A 16,101-nucleotide genomic window follows, 5' to 3' on the forward strand; every position below is an offset into this window, starting at 1 on the left:
TAATAATAAATAAATATATAAATAAATAAAGAAACTATTATTTGGCCAAAAACACCTGGCCTGGTGCTTCTAAATCATTTAGAGTCTAGACTCGAGACTCCATTAGAGACAGTAATGTCATACAAATTGTATGCGTGTGACGTCATTAGATGTTGAGTCTGGACTCTTAATTGTTATTATAAGCATGAATCCCAGGTATGCTTTACTTTTACTACGTCATTGCTATACCCCCCCCCCCCCCCCCCCACACACACACACATACACACAGCTTCCCGCTGGCTCTTCCCTTGGTAGGTGTTAATGTAAAGTCTTGCAAACATTTCTACCCATTTGAATCCATTAGACACTGGTTCACCGTAAAAGTCAAGACTTGTTGTGTTTCTAAACTGAGACATGATCCTGAATCTCTTAATGATTTTTGCTATTTTGGATTTACAAACATAATGTTAAAGAATCGCTAACAGCAGGTGGACGTATTATGAAACAGGCATCTAGTATGTCAGCTAATCACGTGGCAGACAGACATGCCATTGTCCTGTCACAACACGTGAACAAAAAGAAAATTATTTTTCATGTTTCAACTATAGAAATTCTGGTAGCGCATTTCTTCTTATACATATCATATCAAAGGTGTTGGCATTTATCATAAAATAACAACAAATTATTTTGAATTTTTGTTCTAGAAGATAGATTATTATTATTATTATTATTATTATTATTAAACTTTGTACTTTAAAGGATGGGGGGGGGGATTTAGCTCAGTAGGTTGAGTGCTCGCTTGAGTTGCATGCATCGCAGGACCGAACTACCTCTGTGGATCCATTCAGCTGATTGGGTTTTTCTCGTTCCAACCAGTGCACCACAACTGGACAAAGGCCGTGGTATGTGTTTTCCTGTCTGTGGGAAAGTGCATATAAAAGATCCCTTGCTTCATTAGGAAAAATGTAGTGGGTTTCCTCTGATGACTACTATGATTAATTAATCAATGTTCTCCAGTGGTGTCGTTAAACAAAACAAACTTGTTTAAGGGACAGGGATGCGATAATAATTATTACAATGCAACTTTAAGGTCGCAGGCTCTAACGTCAACCTGTGAAAATGGACAGTATGTTTGTTTATTCTACAACCCTATAAAACATTTGGATAAAGTTTGCACGGGCGTAGGAAGGTGCATAAAAGTAGGGGGCACACACACACACACACATGCCCCCTTGCTCACCCATCCACCACACACACACACACATGCCGCCTTGCTCACCCATCCACCACACACACACACACACCACCACCACCCCACCCCCGCTTCCTACCTCAGTGGTTTGGATTGTGCGAAACGATAGTCTGTGCATGACTATAAAATGGGGAAATACCTTTTAAAAATAGACTAAAGCTCGTTTCCATAACCGTTACTTCTTAGAAGTACGTGCATTTTTAAAAACATAAAATAAAATATATTCGTGGTACATGTATTAGAAACACCAGGATGACCAGAAACACTTCGGATGTGCGGAAATGAATAACGTAAACAATAAAATATAAGTAATGTTTGATTTCAATGATCATAAAGGGCTCTAATAGCGAAAAATATGCTGTAGTGTTTAAAAACTAGGGTCCGTCCCTTTAAGTAGTGTGTAGGTACTCTTATATATCTACGTATCACTCTCCACAATGTACTGCAATGTATTATTATCAAAGAAAGTGTTTAAAACCTACAATATGTCATTTTAAAAAGGCATGCCTTATTAAAGCCCTTAAAGGGACATTCCTGGGTTTGCTGCATTGTAAGATGTTTCCGACTAAAAAAATATTTCTACGATTAGACTTACCTGATAAATATATTTTCTTGTTTAGAATATCAGTGTCTGTATATTCAATGTGTTTCTGGTCGTCTTAATATTTGTAAGAAGCCAAACTGGATTTTATCTTCAAATAATTTCGTACATACGAAAACAATATTTAGGAAATAAAATGAAATTAAACTAGTACAAATATTAGAACGATCAGAAACACGTTTAATATACAGCCACTAATATTTTATGCAGAAAATATATTTGATATGTAATTACAGTCCTAAAAAGGTTTCTGTTAGTCGATAACATCTTAAACACTGCAGCAAACTCGGGAATGTCCCTTTAAACATTGCAGCAAACTCGGGAATGTCCCTTTAAACACTGCAGCAAACTCGGGAATGTCCCTTTAAACACTGCAGCAAACTCGGGAATGTCCCTTTAAACACTGCAGCAAACTCAGGAATGTCCCTTTAAACACTGCAGCAAACTCGGGAATGTCCCTTTAAACACTGCAGCAAACTCGGGAATGTCCCTTTAAACACTGCAGCAAACTCAGGAATGTCCCTTTAAACACTGCAGCAAACTCAGGAATGTCCCTTTAAACACTGCAGCAAACTCAGGAATGTCCCTTTAAACATTAAGCCGCCGACACCAGTGTCGTAGTATTGACGTAGTTTGTAGTTGTTTTGCAAACTGAAACGTGACGAATTAATGGTAAGTTCGACAACACCGAATCAAACGTTACATATTATCAGCTATAAAATGCTACGTTTATACAGACATTTACATTAGCTACCAAAGTATCATTTTTTAATTTAGAATCTTTCCGGCACCTGCAACCAGACATATTTATAAATAAATCTTTTGTTTATGTTATGTTAGTGTCCGTGAGCACTCGGCACCATTAACACACTACAGTTATAATGTCAAAATATTTGGTATGGAAATGCCAATCCTTTTTAATATATTTATTATGGTAGAGTATTATTATTGTACCTTTGTTGTTTTATTACCGCAAGTTACTTAACAATCGCCATATTATATAAAGGAAATAAAAAATTGTTTTCTTTGGACCAAATATCACGTTGCCACATTTCACATTTTATGAAGTAGAGAGAGGGGGGAGAGATAGGTGGAGGAAGAGAAGAGGGAGAGAGAGAGGAGTGATGGGGAGAGATATATCGATAGAAATATATATGAGAGAGAGATAGAAGAGAGAGAGAGAGAGAGGGAGAGAGTGCCCCCTCGAGGGGAGAGAGAGGAGAGAGGGAGAGGAGAGAGAGGAACAGGAGAGGAGAGAGGAGAGAGAGAGAGAGGAATGAAAGTAAACGGAGGAGAGAGAGAGAGAGAGAGAGGAGAGAGAGAGGGAGAGAGAGGAGGAGAGAGAAGAAGAGAAAGAGAGAGAGAGATGAAGAGAGCAGCGAGAGAGAGAGAGACAGAGATACAGAGAAAGAGTGTTTGTGTGTGTGCATGCGTGTGCGCGTGTGTGTGAGAGTGTTAAGAGTGTGTGTGTGTGCGTGTGCGAGAGAGAAGGAGGGAGGGAGAGAGGAGAGTGGGGGAGAAAGGACAGATGGTGACAGGGGACGAGAGAGTAGTGGAGAGAGAGAGAGAGAGAGAGAGAGAGAGAGAGAGAGAGAGAGAGAGAGAGAGAGAGAGAGAGAGAGGAGAGAGAGAAGAAGGACGAGAGAGAGAGAGAGGAGTGACAGATGGGAGGGAGAGGGAGGGAGACAGGAGAGTGGGGGATAGGAAGAGAGTGACAGGGGAGAGAGAGGGAGAGATAGAGTGACCTACCTTTGGACCAGATTTCACACCTACTATCCTTTCATTAAACAATTAAACATGAATACTGGTGGGGGTCGACCCTGTGAACCGTTGCACCTCAGGCAACCTCTTTTCATTCACATTCTTCCAGCTGGTGACATTATTCCACTAGCTCATTTAACAAAAAAATATCTTCAAGCTTGCTCAAGTATGTTTTCTCAAAATTAAATTTGCCCCATTTTCCTGGAGGCTGGTTTAACGAGATCGAGGGTTAATTGTGCGTTATCGTGTTTTCTAACTTCGTACACAGTCAAAAGCAGTCAACCGTGAACCGTTAAGTAGAAAGACTGATAGAGAAACTCAAACACAGCGATCAATATCTGTGTATGCGAGGGTGCGTGCGTGCGTGTACGTGTGTGAGGGGTGGGGGTGAACGTGTGTATGAGAGAAATGGAATCTGTATAACTATAGCTATCTGTACTCCACCCCTATCTCTTTCTCTCTCTCTCTCTCTCTCTCATCTCTCTCTCTCTCTCTCTCTCTCTCTCTCTCTCTCTCTCTCTCTCTCTCCTCACAATCACTCTTAACGATATATATTTCTCTCTCTACTTCTCTCCTCCATTCCCCTCTCTCCATCTCCTCTCTCTCTCTCTCTCTCTCTCTCTCATCTCCCTCTCTCTCCACTCTCTCCTCATGATTCTCTCTCTGTCTCCTCTCTCTCCCTCTCTCTCTCTCTCTCTCTCTCTGTCTCTCTCTCTCTTTCTCTGGATTTTTCTTTCTGACACTTCAGCGCTATTGCACTGTCCTTTTTCCTATAAAATAATGTACAATGAAATAACATAACACACTATAATCAGAAATAACCAGAGTCATATAGGGGGAGAGAGAGGAGAGAGGAGAGATAGAGAGAGAGAGAGCAGAGAGAGAGAGGAGAGAGAGAGAGAGAGAGAGGGGGAGAGGGGGGGGGAGGGGAGGGAGAGGAGACAGACAGACAGACAGACAGAGACAGAGATAGACACAGAGAGACAGAGACACATACACACACACACACACTCACATACACACTACACACACACACACACACACACATACACACACAAACCACACACACACACACACCACGAGAGGAGAGAGAGGAGGAGAGAGAGAGAGAGGAGATGAGAGAGGAGGGGGAGAGAACGAGAAGGCAGAGGAGAGAGAGAGACGAGAGAGAGAGAGAGAGGGAGCGAGGGAGAGACGAGGAGGAGAGAGAGAGAGAGAGAGAGACAGAGAGAGACAGAGACAGACAGACATAAAGCGACAGAGAGACTGACAAACTTGTTGAGATTGTTGCTGTACCACTCGTCATTTCTCACAGGATTAGCACCACGCTCACTAAATACGCGTGTGTAACGAAACCTAACCCCAAGGGATGAATTATCGACAAGGCCAATTATCGAATAAAATGCAATAGAACGTGGCGGTAGTTTATTTTTAAAGTCGCAAAGTCGTCTCTCTGCCGTGTAAAACATTTCGCTAATGCGCAGCCTCATTGTGACTGGAGTATATATTGGACGATTAAATAAATAAAAAGGAGAAGAAAAAAAACGTGTGTGGAGAAAAAAAACCTTCAATAAAATAAATAACATGTTATATAACGTAACTTGATTTTCGTGCTTTTAGCGAACTACGGTGCAAACATGATGTCGTGGTACACTCTAGTTATGTCGGCGAGAGTGGGTTAATGTTTAGCGTTTTGAAAGAAGTCAGCGTTGAGGGCTTTCTCCTACCCACTGAGCTGTTGAATTTCCCTCGGGGGGAATTGGGTGGGGGTGGGGTCTAGCTCAGTATGGGGTCTAGCCCGGTCGGTAGAGCGATCGCCTGAGGTGCTTAGGTCGAAGGGTCAAATCCCCTCGGAGGACCTATTCTCTGGGTTTCCCCGCCCCAGCCAGTGTTGGTTTATCAACGGTCATGGTATGTGCTGTCCTGTCTTTTAGGTAAGTCCTGTTTATAATAGGGGCGAGACGTAGCTCAGTGGTACAGCGATCGCTTGATGCGCGGTCGGTCTGGGATCGACACCCGTTGGTGGGCCCATTGGGCTATTTCTCGTTCCAGTCAGTGCACCACGACCGGTATATCAAAGGTCGTGGTATGTGTTATCCTGTCTGTGGGAAGGTGCATATTAAAGATCCCTTGCTGCTAATCGAAAGGAGTAGCCCATGAAATGGCGACAGTGGGTTTCCTCCCTCAATATCTGTGTGGTCCTTAACTATATGTCAGACACCATATAATCGTAAATAAAATGTGTTGAGTGCGTGGTTAAATAAAATATTTCATTCCTTCTTTCTTCCTGTTTATAATATGTCTTGCTGCTTATATATAGAAAAATGTAGCGGGTTTCCTCTGATGACAATGTGTCAGAACTACCAGATGACAATGTGTCAGAACTACCAGATGACTGACATCCGACATCCGATGATTGATTAAACAAAACACGAAATTCAGTCTGAGTCTGAGTCTGAGTCTGAGTCTGAGTCTGAGCTAGCACCGGGATGTTAACCCATTACCTTCCAACATTATCAGGGATCGAAATACTGTCGTCCCGTCCGCTTTTTGCCGATCGGCATCATCACGGACCGGAGATATCTTTGCCTGCCGTCTCGATGGACTGACAATTCTTTTGCTTTCATACTTTATTATCATCTTTTGTCCGTTAGGTTGTGATTCGGTCCGGTAGAATTTGTAGCTTATCGGACGGGAATGTCCGGCTGGAATTTCAGCCAATTACGACTCCTGCTTATGTTTGATATCTTATGTGTGGGTGCGGGAGTTGGTAATTTTTTGGCATGCTTCCATCAGATAACTGTTGTTCAAGCACGCCTGTCGTGGGCACAGCCTCTGACTTCACTAGAGGGTTCTGTCCATCACAGGTGATATCTTAACCACTGTACTGTTTTTATATAGCTCTCAGAAAACACATACTGAAACAACAAAGAAACGCGAATATTTTAATATATATTTTTAATAAATTTAGACCAGCCTCGGTGGCGTCGTGGTTAAGCCATCGGACTACATGCTGGTAGGTACAGGGTTCGCAGCCCGGTACCGGCTCCAACCCAGAGCGAGTTCTTAAGAGATCAATTGTTAGGTGTAAGGTCACTATACCTTCTTCTCTCTCACTAAGCACTGATGAACAACCAACTAACCCACTGTCCTGGACAGACAGCCCAGATAGCTGCGGTGTGTGCCCGGGACAGCGTGCTTGAACCTTAATTGGATATAAGCACGAAAATAAGTTGAAATGAAATTAATTTAGAATGTAACTTTAGTTGTTGAACAAATTTAATTAGTCAGAAATATCTTACAATGGGGCTGGACGTAGCCCAGTGGTAAAGCGCTCGCTTGATGCACGGTCGGCTTAGGATCGATCCCCGTCGGTGGGCCCAGTGGGCTATTTCTCGTTCCAGCCAGTGCATAAGTAAACTTTGTTTTATTTAACGACGCCACTAGAGCACGTTGATTTTTTATCTTATCATCGGCTATTGGACGTCAAACATATGGTCATTCTGACACTGTTTTTTTAGAGGAAACCCGCTGTCGCCACATAGGCTACTCTTGTTACGACAGGCAGCAAGGGATCTTTTATTTGCGCTTCCCACAGGCAGGATAGCACAAACCATGGCCTTTGTTGAACCAGTTATGGAACACTGGTCGGTGCAAGTGGTTTACACCTACTCATTGAGCCTTGCGGAGCACTCACTCAGGGTTTGGAGTCGGTATCTGGATTCAAAATCCCATGCCTCGACTGGGATCCGAACCCAGTACCTACCAGCCTGTAGACCAATGACCTACCACGACGCCACCGAGGCCGGTCCCAGTGCACAACCTCTGGTATATCAAAGGCCATGGTGTGTGCTATCCTGTCTGTGGAATGGTGCATTTAAAAGATCCCTTGCTACTAATGGAAAACATTTTGTAGCAGGTTTCCTCTCTAAGACTGTATGTCAAAAATAACCAATTATTTGACATCCAATAGCCGATGGTTAATATATCAATGTGCTCTAGTTGTGAACCAAGGACAGCGTGTTTGAACCTTAATTGGATTTAAGCACGAAAATAAGATATTCACAATTCCAAGGTGAAATGATAATATACATATGGTATACATGTATATTTGTGTGTGTGTGTGTGTGTGTGTGTGTGTGTGTGTGTGTGTGTGTGTGTGTGTGTGTGTGTTTATGTATGTATGTATATATATATATATATATATATATACACATACATACATACAGAGAGAGAGAGAGAGAGAGAGAGAGAGAGAGAGAGAGAGAGAGAGAGAGAGAGAGAGAGAGAGACACAGAGACAGAGAGGGAGAGAGAGAGTGGGGGGGGAGAGAGAGAGAGAGAGAGAGAGAGAGAGAGAGAGAGAGAGAGAGAGAGAGGAGGGCGAGAGAGGATATTAATCTGTGGGGAGAAAAGAAATGTATTGTATATTAATTCTGTTTGGCGACAGGTGACATTAAACGTAATACATTAGAAATGTAGGTTACGAATCAATATGACTCCATAAATTAGTGGTACTTGATAAACTAGTCACGTCTTGCTACTCTTAGCCACAGTTCTCCCATGTTAACTATCATTTCGAGGAGTGCGGGGGGTTGTTGTTTTTGTTGTTTGTTTGGGGGTTTTTGTTGTTGTTGTTTGGGGGTTTTTTGGTTGTTTGTTTGTTTTGTTGGGTGGGTGGGGTTTTTATGTGGGGGTTTTTGTTGTTGTTGTTTTTGGGGGGGAGGAGGGTATGGTGCGCGCCTTCCCAGAAATACACAATTGTTTCGGGTTTTCTCTGCCGATGTAAAATATCTGACCAGAAAAACTACTTTTAACCTTAATTGGATATAAGACAAATTAAAATGAAATGAGTGAATAATTAAACTTGTTTTATTTTGATAATTATATATAATTTATATATAATTTTTTTTTTTTCAGATGCTTGCCTAAAAAAAAGGCAGGAGTGACGTCATTTGTCCAGCTGGAGCAGACGTTCGAGCCCTCCAATCAGCAGTGTCGTTTCTTTCACTCTTTCTCTCTGACCTATGACCTTTCACCACCCAACGGTTTCTCGTCTGTTTGTTTCTGCAGTATACCTACATTGGATATTTCTCTCTTTTTGGAAAACGTTTTTCGTTACAGAACAATTTGTTTGGATTTTCCTGTGAAACAGTTGTGAAAGAAATGTTCTAAAATGAAAGTGAAACTTGTTTTTGTAACATGACTTTGTAAAAAAATATATTATTAAACAATAAAGGTATAACTTTCTATGTGAATGGTTTTTGTTTTTTGTTTTTATATTTTATCAATGTAAAAGCGCTATTTAACAAAATGGTTGAGAAAGAAAGATTAAAAGATTATTTCTCACCAGATTTCAAACCTAAGGTTATATGGTGACTCTCCGTCACCCTCTGTCTCTCCCCCACCCCCATATTTCTCCTTTGCACTATCTGACAGTCTCTCTCTATGCCTCCCCCTCTCCTTCCCTGCCATCGTCTCTCTCTCTCTCTCTCTCTCTCTCTCTCTCTCTCTCTCTCTCTCTCTCTCTCTCTCTCTCTCTCTCTCTCTCTCTCTCTCTCTCTCTCCCCTCACCCCAGTGCACACATACAATCCATTATATGGAAAACAAATAGCATTGCGATCGGTTTTCCCAGCTACAGAAAAACACAAAAAAACTTGATTAATTAATCCTTTTTTTTTTCTTCCTCTTCTTTTATTTTAAATTTCCAATAAAACTTTATAACATTCTTCTTTTTTAGTTTCCGTAAGGAGGTGGTTGGACGTTCCACGCCATCAGATTCTCGTCACTAGGTTGCGGTGCGGTGGCGACATTACGCACTTCCGTTCTCGTGTTGCGAGGAATGTAGGTCACCGGGTCTCCGTTCAGAAACGTTTGTTTATTTCCGGACGTTCCCGGTCGTTCGTTTCTGAACTCGGCAGACTCACATTCCTGTAGAATACGAAAGTATGCTCCGTCCTGACTCTGTAAGACCACTAGTCCGGGTTCCAGTTCCGTTGCGTACAGTTGGTTGACAACGACTCTTTCGTCGCGCGGAGAATTAGTCGGTGATTCGTCCTGGTTGCAGCAGTCCCAGAGACTGTAGATGATTATTGCGCAAATTCCAGCAACCATTACCGCCCCCAGAAGGTGTAAAGCGTCAAAACCTCCCAAACTGAAAGAACAAGGAAAAGTAAAGATTATTTCGTTTAAAGAAGGAAGGAAGTGTTTTATTTAACAACGCACTCAACACAATTTATTTACGGTTGTATGGCGTCGGACATATGTTAAAAGACCACACAAATATTGGGAGAGGAAACCCGTTTGTCGTCACTTCATGAACTACTCTTTTCGATTAGCAGCAAGGGATCGTTTATATGCACCATCCCAAAGACAGGGTAATATATACCACTGAATTTGTTATAGCAGTTGTGGAGCACTGGCTGGAATGAGAAATAGCCCACTAGGCACACTGACGGGAATCGTTCCTAGATCGATCGCGCATCAGGCGAGCACTGTACTACTGAGATACGTCCCGCCCTTTATTTTGTATAATGTCATCACTAGAGCATATTGATCAGGGACAGATCCAGGACATATTTTGCTGGGGGGGGGGGGGGAGGTAAAGGAAAATGGGCATATGGAGCAACTCGTCTAAAGGGCATCCCAGTGTAAAAAAAATTCAAAGAAGAAAAATGGGGCACCTGAATATTTTACGTGGGATGGCTCCCTTGGTCACCACACGTCCTGGATCGGCTTATGTTGACTTGTTAATTATCAGCTATTGGATGTCAAACATTTGATATTTCTCACACGTAGACGAAATCCGTTGCATTAGCTACCTTTTAGATTCCCACAGACAGGACAGCACATACCACGGCGTTATATATGCCAATCGCGTGGCTATGGTTGGGACGGGAAAAGAACAATCAGAGAATGGGATAACCAACAGGAATCGACCATTCGACCCAATGTGATATGAATGCACAACGAATATTCCTGTATATGTCAAAAACATTTATGGTGAAATTCGAAATTGTAATTTTAATAATTTTGTTGTAGCCTCTATACAACCAGGTTCACCTCGGTGGTGACGTTGTTAAGCCATCGGACATAAGGCTGGTAGGTACAGGGTTCGCAGCCCGGTACCGGCTTCCACCCAGAGAGAGTTTTAACAACTTGGCGGGTAGGTGTAAGACCACTACACCCTCTTCTCTCTCACTAACCACTAACAAGTAACAACTAACACACTGTCCTGGACAGACAGCCCAGATAGCTGAGGTGTGTGTGTGTGTGTGTGTGTGTGTGTGTGTGTGTGTGTGTGTGTGTGTGTGTGTACCCAGGACAGCGTGCTTGAACCTTAATTTGATATAAGCACGAAATTAAGCTGAAATGAAATGAAATGCTGTAGCAGCTTAATACAGTCCGGTTTAGGAAAATACTACAAACTTCTGATATGCCGTTTGAAATCTTCCTTTAATGATTACACGTAAGTTGACCTCTGTGGTATTTAAATAACCAGTTTTGTGAAGTTACTTGCATATGCCACTTGAATGACAGCAACACGGGGCGGTAGGCTACTCAGGCATGATTGCTCTTAACTGAAAAATGTCGTGGTTCGACCTATGTTGATTGTTTACACGGTACTTGTCAGTTGAGAGCTCTCCCTAAAATTAGTAGTGACATGTGCCTGAAACTCGTTTGGATATAGGCACGCTAATACAGTAAAGTAAGTAGCGACATGACCCTCTCGACAGTGTTGTATATAGACACGCTAATACAGTAAAGTAAGTAGCGACATGACCCTCTCGACAGTGTTGTATATAGGCACGCTAATACAGTAAAGTAAGTAGCGACATGACCCTCTCGACAGTGTTGTATATAGGCACGCTAATACAGTAAAGTAAGTAGCGACATGACCCTCTCGACAGTGTTGTATATAGGCACGCTAATACAGTAAAGTAAGTAGCGACATGACCCTCTCGACAGTGTTGTATATAGGCACGCTAATACAGTAAAGTAAGTAGCGACATGACCCTCTCGACAGTGTTGTATATAGGCACGCTAATACAGTAAAGTAAGTAGCGACATGACCCTCTCGACAGTGTTGTATATAGACACGCTAATACAGTAAAGTAAGTAGCGACATGACCCTCTCGACAGTGTTGTATATAGGCACGCTAATACAGTAAAGTAAGTAGCGACATGACCCTCTCGACAGTGTTGTATATAGACACGCTAATACAGTAAAGTAAGTAGCGACATGACCCTCTCGACAGTGTTGTATATAGACACGCTAATACAGTAAAGTAAGTAGCGACATGACCCTCTCGACAGTGTTGTATATAGACACGCTAATACAGTAAAGTAAGTAGCGACATGACCCTCTCGACAGTGTTGTATATAGACACGCTAATACAGTAAAGTAAGTAGCGACATGACCCTCTCGACAGTGTTGTATATAGGCACGCTAATACAGTAAAGTAAGTAGCGACATGACCCTCTCGACAGTGTTGTATATAGACACGCTAATACAGTAAAGTAAGTAGCGACATGACCCTCTCGACAGTGTTGTATATAGGCACGCTAATACAGTAAAGTAAGTAGCGACATGACCCTCTCGACAGTGTTGTATATAGGCACGCTAATACAGTAAAGTAAGTAGCGACATGACCCTCTCGACAGTGTTGTATATAGGCACGCTAATACAGTAAAGTAAGTAGCGACATGACCCTCTCGACAGTGTTGTATATAGGCACGCTAATACAGTAAAGTAAGTAGCGACATGACCCTCTCGACAGTGTTGTATTTTTCACAGAATATATTCGGACATGGAAATTGTATTGAACTGCATGGAGTAAATAATTGTGGTGTGTAACCTGTAATAAAGATTGCAATAGTTGTAATATTTACCTGAGTACATCCGAGGACATCGTAGGTACGATGATATATTACCTGTAAACATAGGAAAACAATATTTATTACACACCAGTGTAAGATATTGCTCATGTCATAACAATTACTCAATATCTAATTAGTGTAATATTGGCGTGACGTGAGCGTGACGTAGATGACTTGCTGACCCAATTCGTAGAAAAATAACGTCTAGTAGGTCTCCACATCTGCTGACTTCTGCGTTGCGGCTTGTTTGCAGTTGGTTTGTAATAAATAAAATACTAAACTAGCTTGCCTCTCATACCATTTGTTTTTATAAAACAGTGTTTTCGCTCGTCAGATACCAAACATGTCATAAAAATGGCATGACAGGCCAGCTTGTTTAGTATTCTATATTTATCTCACATTAGTAACATGTACATTATAGAACGAAACGCGATTTGAAATTGATGGATGGAGATAGATGGATAGACACGCGCTCAAGCACGCACTGAAAATATATACAAATACACATACATTGCACATATACATACAAATAAACATAAAACACACATACACAAATATATAATACACGCACACATACACACACACACACACACACACATATACAAATATATAATACACGCACACATACACACACACGCACACACACACACACACATACCCAAATATATAATACATGCACACATAAACAAACATACAAATACGCATACACATAAATACACATACAGATACACATACAGATACACATACACACACGCACACACACACACACACACACACACACACACACATACACACACACATACACATACAAACACACATATATATATAAACGTACACATACAGATACGCAAGCATACACACATACCCATTAGACCCTTTTTCGTTCCAGCCAGTGCATCACGACTGGTATACCAAAGGTCGTGGTATGTGCTATCCGGTCTGTGGGATGATGCATGTAAAATATCCCTTGCTACTAATGGATTTCTAGTGGGTTTCCTCTCCAAGTCTATACGTCAGAATTACCAAATGTTTGACATCCAATAGCCGATGATTAATATTAATATTCTTCTTGGGGTTTTTTAATCTATTTTTATATTTAAAAATAATAATAATAATAATAATAATAAAAACATTTTAACCCTTTTTTTACTAGAAGCATATTGTTACTCAAATGGATATAAGAATTATATATGAAAAAAAAAGAAGAAAAAAAGAGAATAAATCTTCTTCTGAACGTAAACGTAGCAAATATTTCAACATCCAGACTGTCGCATACCCTATTAAAGAAAATATCTCTTTCTTTCATATTTAATGGAGTTGTCCAAGGTTGAGTCTTTTCTCCGTGTATCTTTTTGCTCTGTATTAATTATTATTAATAATTGTTTAAATCACAACGTGTGGGGACATGCATTGTTAACGGTTAGCTGTTGAGAACGAAAACAGAATGCTATTCTTTAACAGAACTCTTCAATAGAATTATAAATAGTATAGTCATACAGCATTACTTCGAAAATGATGTTATTCTGTATATATTATGACTAGATCACAATCTCAATTTTTTGGAAGAAACAAAAAATATCTATCTTTAACAAAAAACATTGATGTGGGGGCGTAGATATACAATATTACATTGAAAATGATGTTATTATCTATATATTATAACTTTTTCACGATCTTCATTTGTTTTTGGAGGAAATAAAAAATATATATCCTAAAACAAAAATTGATGGGAGAAGCCATTGCCCCCGTGCCCCACCCCGCCCCCTCACTACGCCACTGTGTTCTACACAGTAATGTTATCTATTTAATGACATAAATATATATCATCCAACCGCTAAACATCTTGCCCCCGTGCCCCACCCCGCCCCTCACTACGCCACTGTGTTCTACACAGTAATGTTATCTATTTAATGACATAAATATACATCATCCAACCGCTAAACATCGAATGAATTTTGAATACTCGCAGCGTGTTCAAATCTTGCCAGCTGAATTGTTTTTGGATATAATTGTAATTATATATATATATATATATATATATATATATATATATATATATATATATATATATATATATACATACATACATACAGTCAAACCTGACCTAGCGGCCACCTGTATTCAGCGGTCACCTGTCTTAAGCGGCCACTCCCCCCCCCAAAACGATTTATAACGTAAATGAACCTGTAATAAGCGGTCACCTGTCTAACGCGGTCAGTAGCCACTCAAATCGGATCCCAAATCGCTATAATACCTGTATTAAGCGGCCACAGTAAATGTTTCCTATTATATAAAAGGGATATTTAACAACAGCCATAAGATGCAGCAAATAACCGATCTTCACACCTTCAGGAATACTAGTACCCATTCAGTCCCGACATTTCTACTCTGTATCAATTGCCTCTGGACAGGCTACGCTTGACATTTGTAGATTCACTTATTATGACAATACACCGCATGAAGTAGAAATTAAATAATTAAATGGAAAGAGAAAACAAACTTGTTGAGAACGGTTAATTTAATACATTCCAATTACAGTTTTTCCGGTAGGAGGCGACATGTCAAAAGTTTATTTATAGTAAACTGTGAAGCACACATTCATTAATTAGCAGTACAGACGTTAACACAAGAAATAACAGCATATCTTTTAAAGACTATATGTCGCAACCTGTAATCAACGGCCACCTGTCTTAAGCGGCCACTTTTATCTACTCTCTTGTGTGACCGCTTAAGACAGGTTTTACACATATATATATATATATATATATATATATATATATATATATATATATGTGTGTGTGTGTGTGTGTGTGAATTGGCAACAGCGGGTTTCCTCTCAAACATCTGTGTTGTCCGACACCATATAACCGTAAATAAAATGTGTTGAGTGCGTCGTTAAATAAACATTTCCTTCCTTTTTCTAAACATTTAGCTCTTTTGTTAAATTATGGATCTGCCCCTGAAATTTCGACCAGGAAGCACCCCTACTAGATCTGTAATGGATATATCTATAAACCAAAGTAATAAATGATTAATATTGATCAATATTGGTTGAACGAATTAAAAGAACCAAGGTTCTGTGTCATTTACAGTATTATTAGGTACTGAGAAACAATTACCTTCATTTGACCTTGAAAATGTAGGTCGAATTGACCAATTATGAAAATCAAGGAAAACAAAATGGAACGCTTAGATTTTAAATGTCATGAATTTTTTATTTTTTTTAAAGACTTTAATCTCCCCTATTCATGAAATTTGGTTTCTGTTCCATGGACTGTTGTTTTTAGGTAGCAGCAGATCGATAAAAAAATTTATTTGACGTACCATTAAAAGTATGCAATTTCCCAATTAACGTACAGGTTTAGGCAAGTAATAGTTGCATATCTAAAATATACACATATTTTTAGCTAAGAAACAGTGTTCAAATCTTCCTGACTCTCCGACATAGATACATCGGCCTGGCTCCTGGACTAGGTGTATGTGTTTGTATGTGTATGTGTGTTTGTGTGTTCAAACCTTCCTGACTCTCCGACATAGATACATCGGCCTGGCTCCTGGACTAGGTGTATGTGTTTGTATGTGTTTGCGTGTTCAAACCTTCCTCACTCTCCGACATAGATACATCTGC

The 16,101-nt window shown here is 40.4% G+C and overlaps 2 protein-coding genes across 3 annotated transcripts in view; one reads left to right on the forward strand and one right to left on the reverse strand.

Moving 5' to 3' along the window:
- LOC121373239 (teretoxin Tan14.1-like) overlaps positions 1 to 9,106 on the forward strand; it is a 36,404-nt gene extending 27,298 nt beyond the window's left edge. For both annotated transcript variants that reach the window (XM_041499743.1, XM_041499742.1), the window contains exon 3: positions 8,513 to 9,106. In XM_041499743.1, coding sequence (XP_041355677.1) covers position 8,513 — 1 coding nt within the window. In that variant the 3' untranslated portion in view covers positions 8,514 to 9,106. The remainder of the gene's footprint in view (positions 1 to 8,512) is intronic.
- A 148-nt stretch (positions 9,107 to 9,254) lies between these two features.
- Positions 9,255 to 16,101, reverse strand: part of LOC121373238 — an 8,750-nt gene continuing 1,903 nt past the window's right edge. The window contains exons 2-3 of the mRNA XM_041499741.1: positions 12,486 to 12,527; positions 9,255 to 9,747 (exon numbers count right to left, since the gene is read on the reverse strand). Of these exons, the coding sequence (XP_041355675.1) occupies positions 9,330 to 9,747; positions 12,486 to 12,505 (438 nt within the window). The 5' untranslated portion in view covers positions 12,506 to 12,527 and the 3' untranslated portion in view covers positions 9,255 to 9,329. The remainder of the gene's footprint in view (positions 9,748 to 12,485; positions 12,528 to 16,101) is intronic.

This window comes from Gigantopelta aegis, chromosome 5 (genome assembly GCF_016097555.1).
Source record: "Gigantopelta aegis isolate Gae_Host chromosome 5, Gae_host_genome, whole genome shotgun sequence".
NCBI lineage: Eukaryota > Metazoa > Mollusca > Gastropoda > Neomphalida > Peltospiridae > Gigantopelta > Gigantopelta aegis.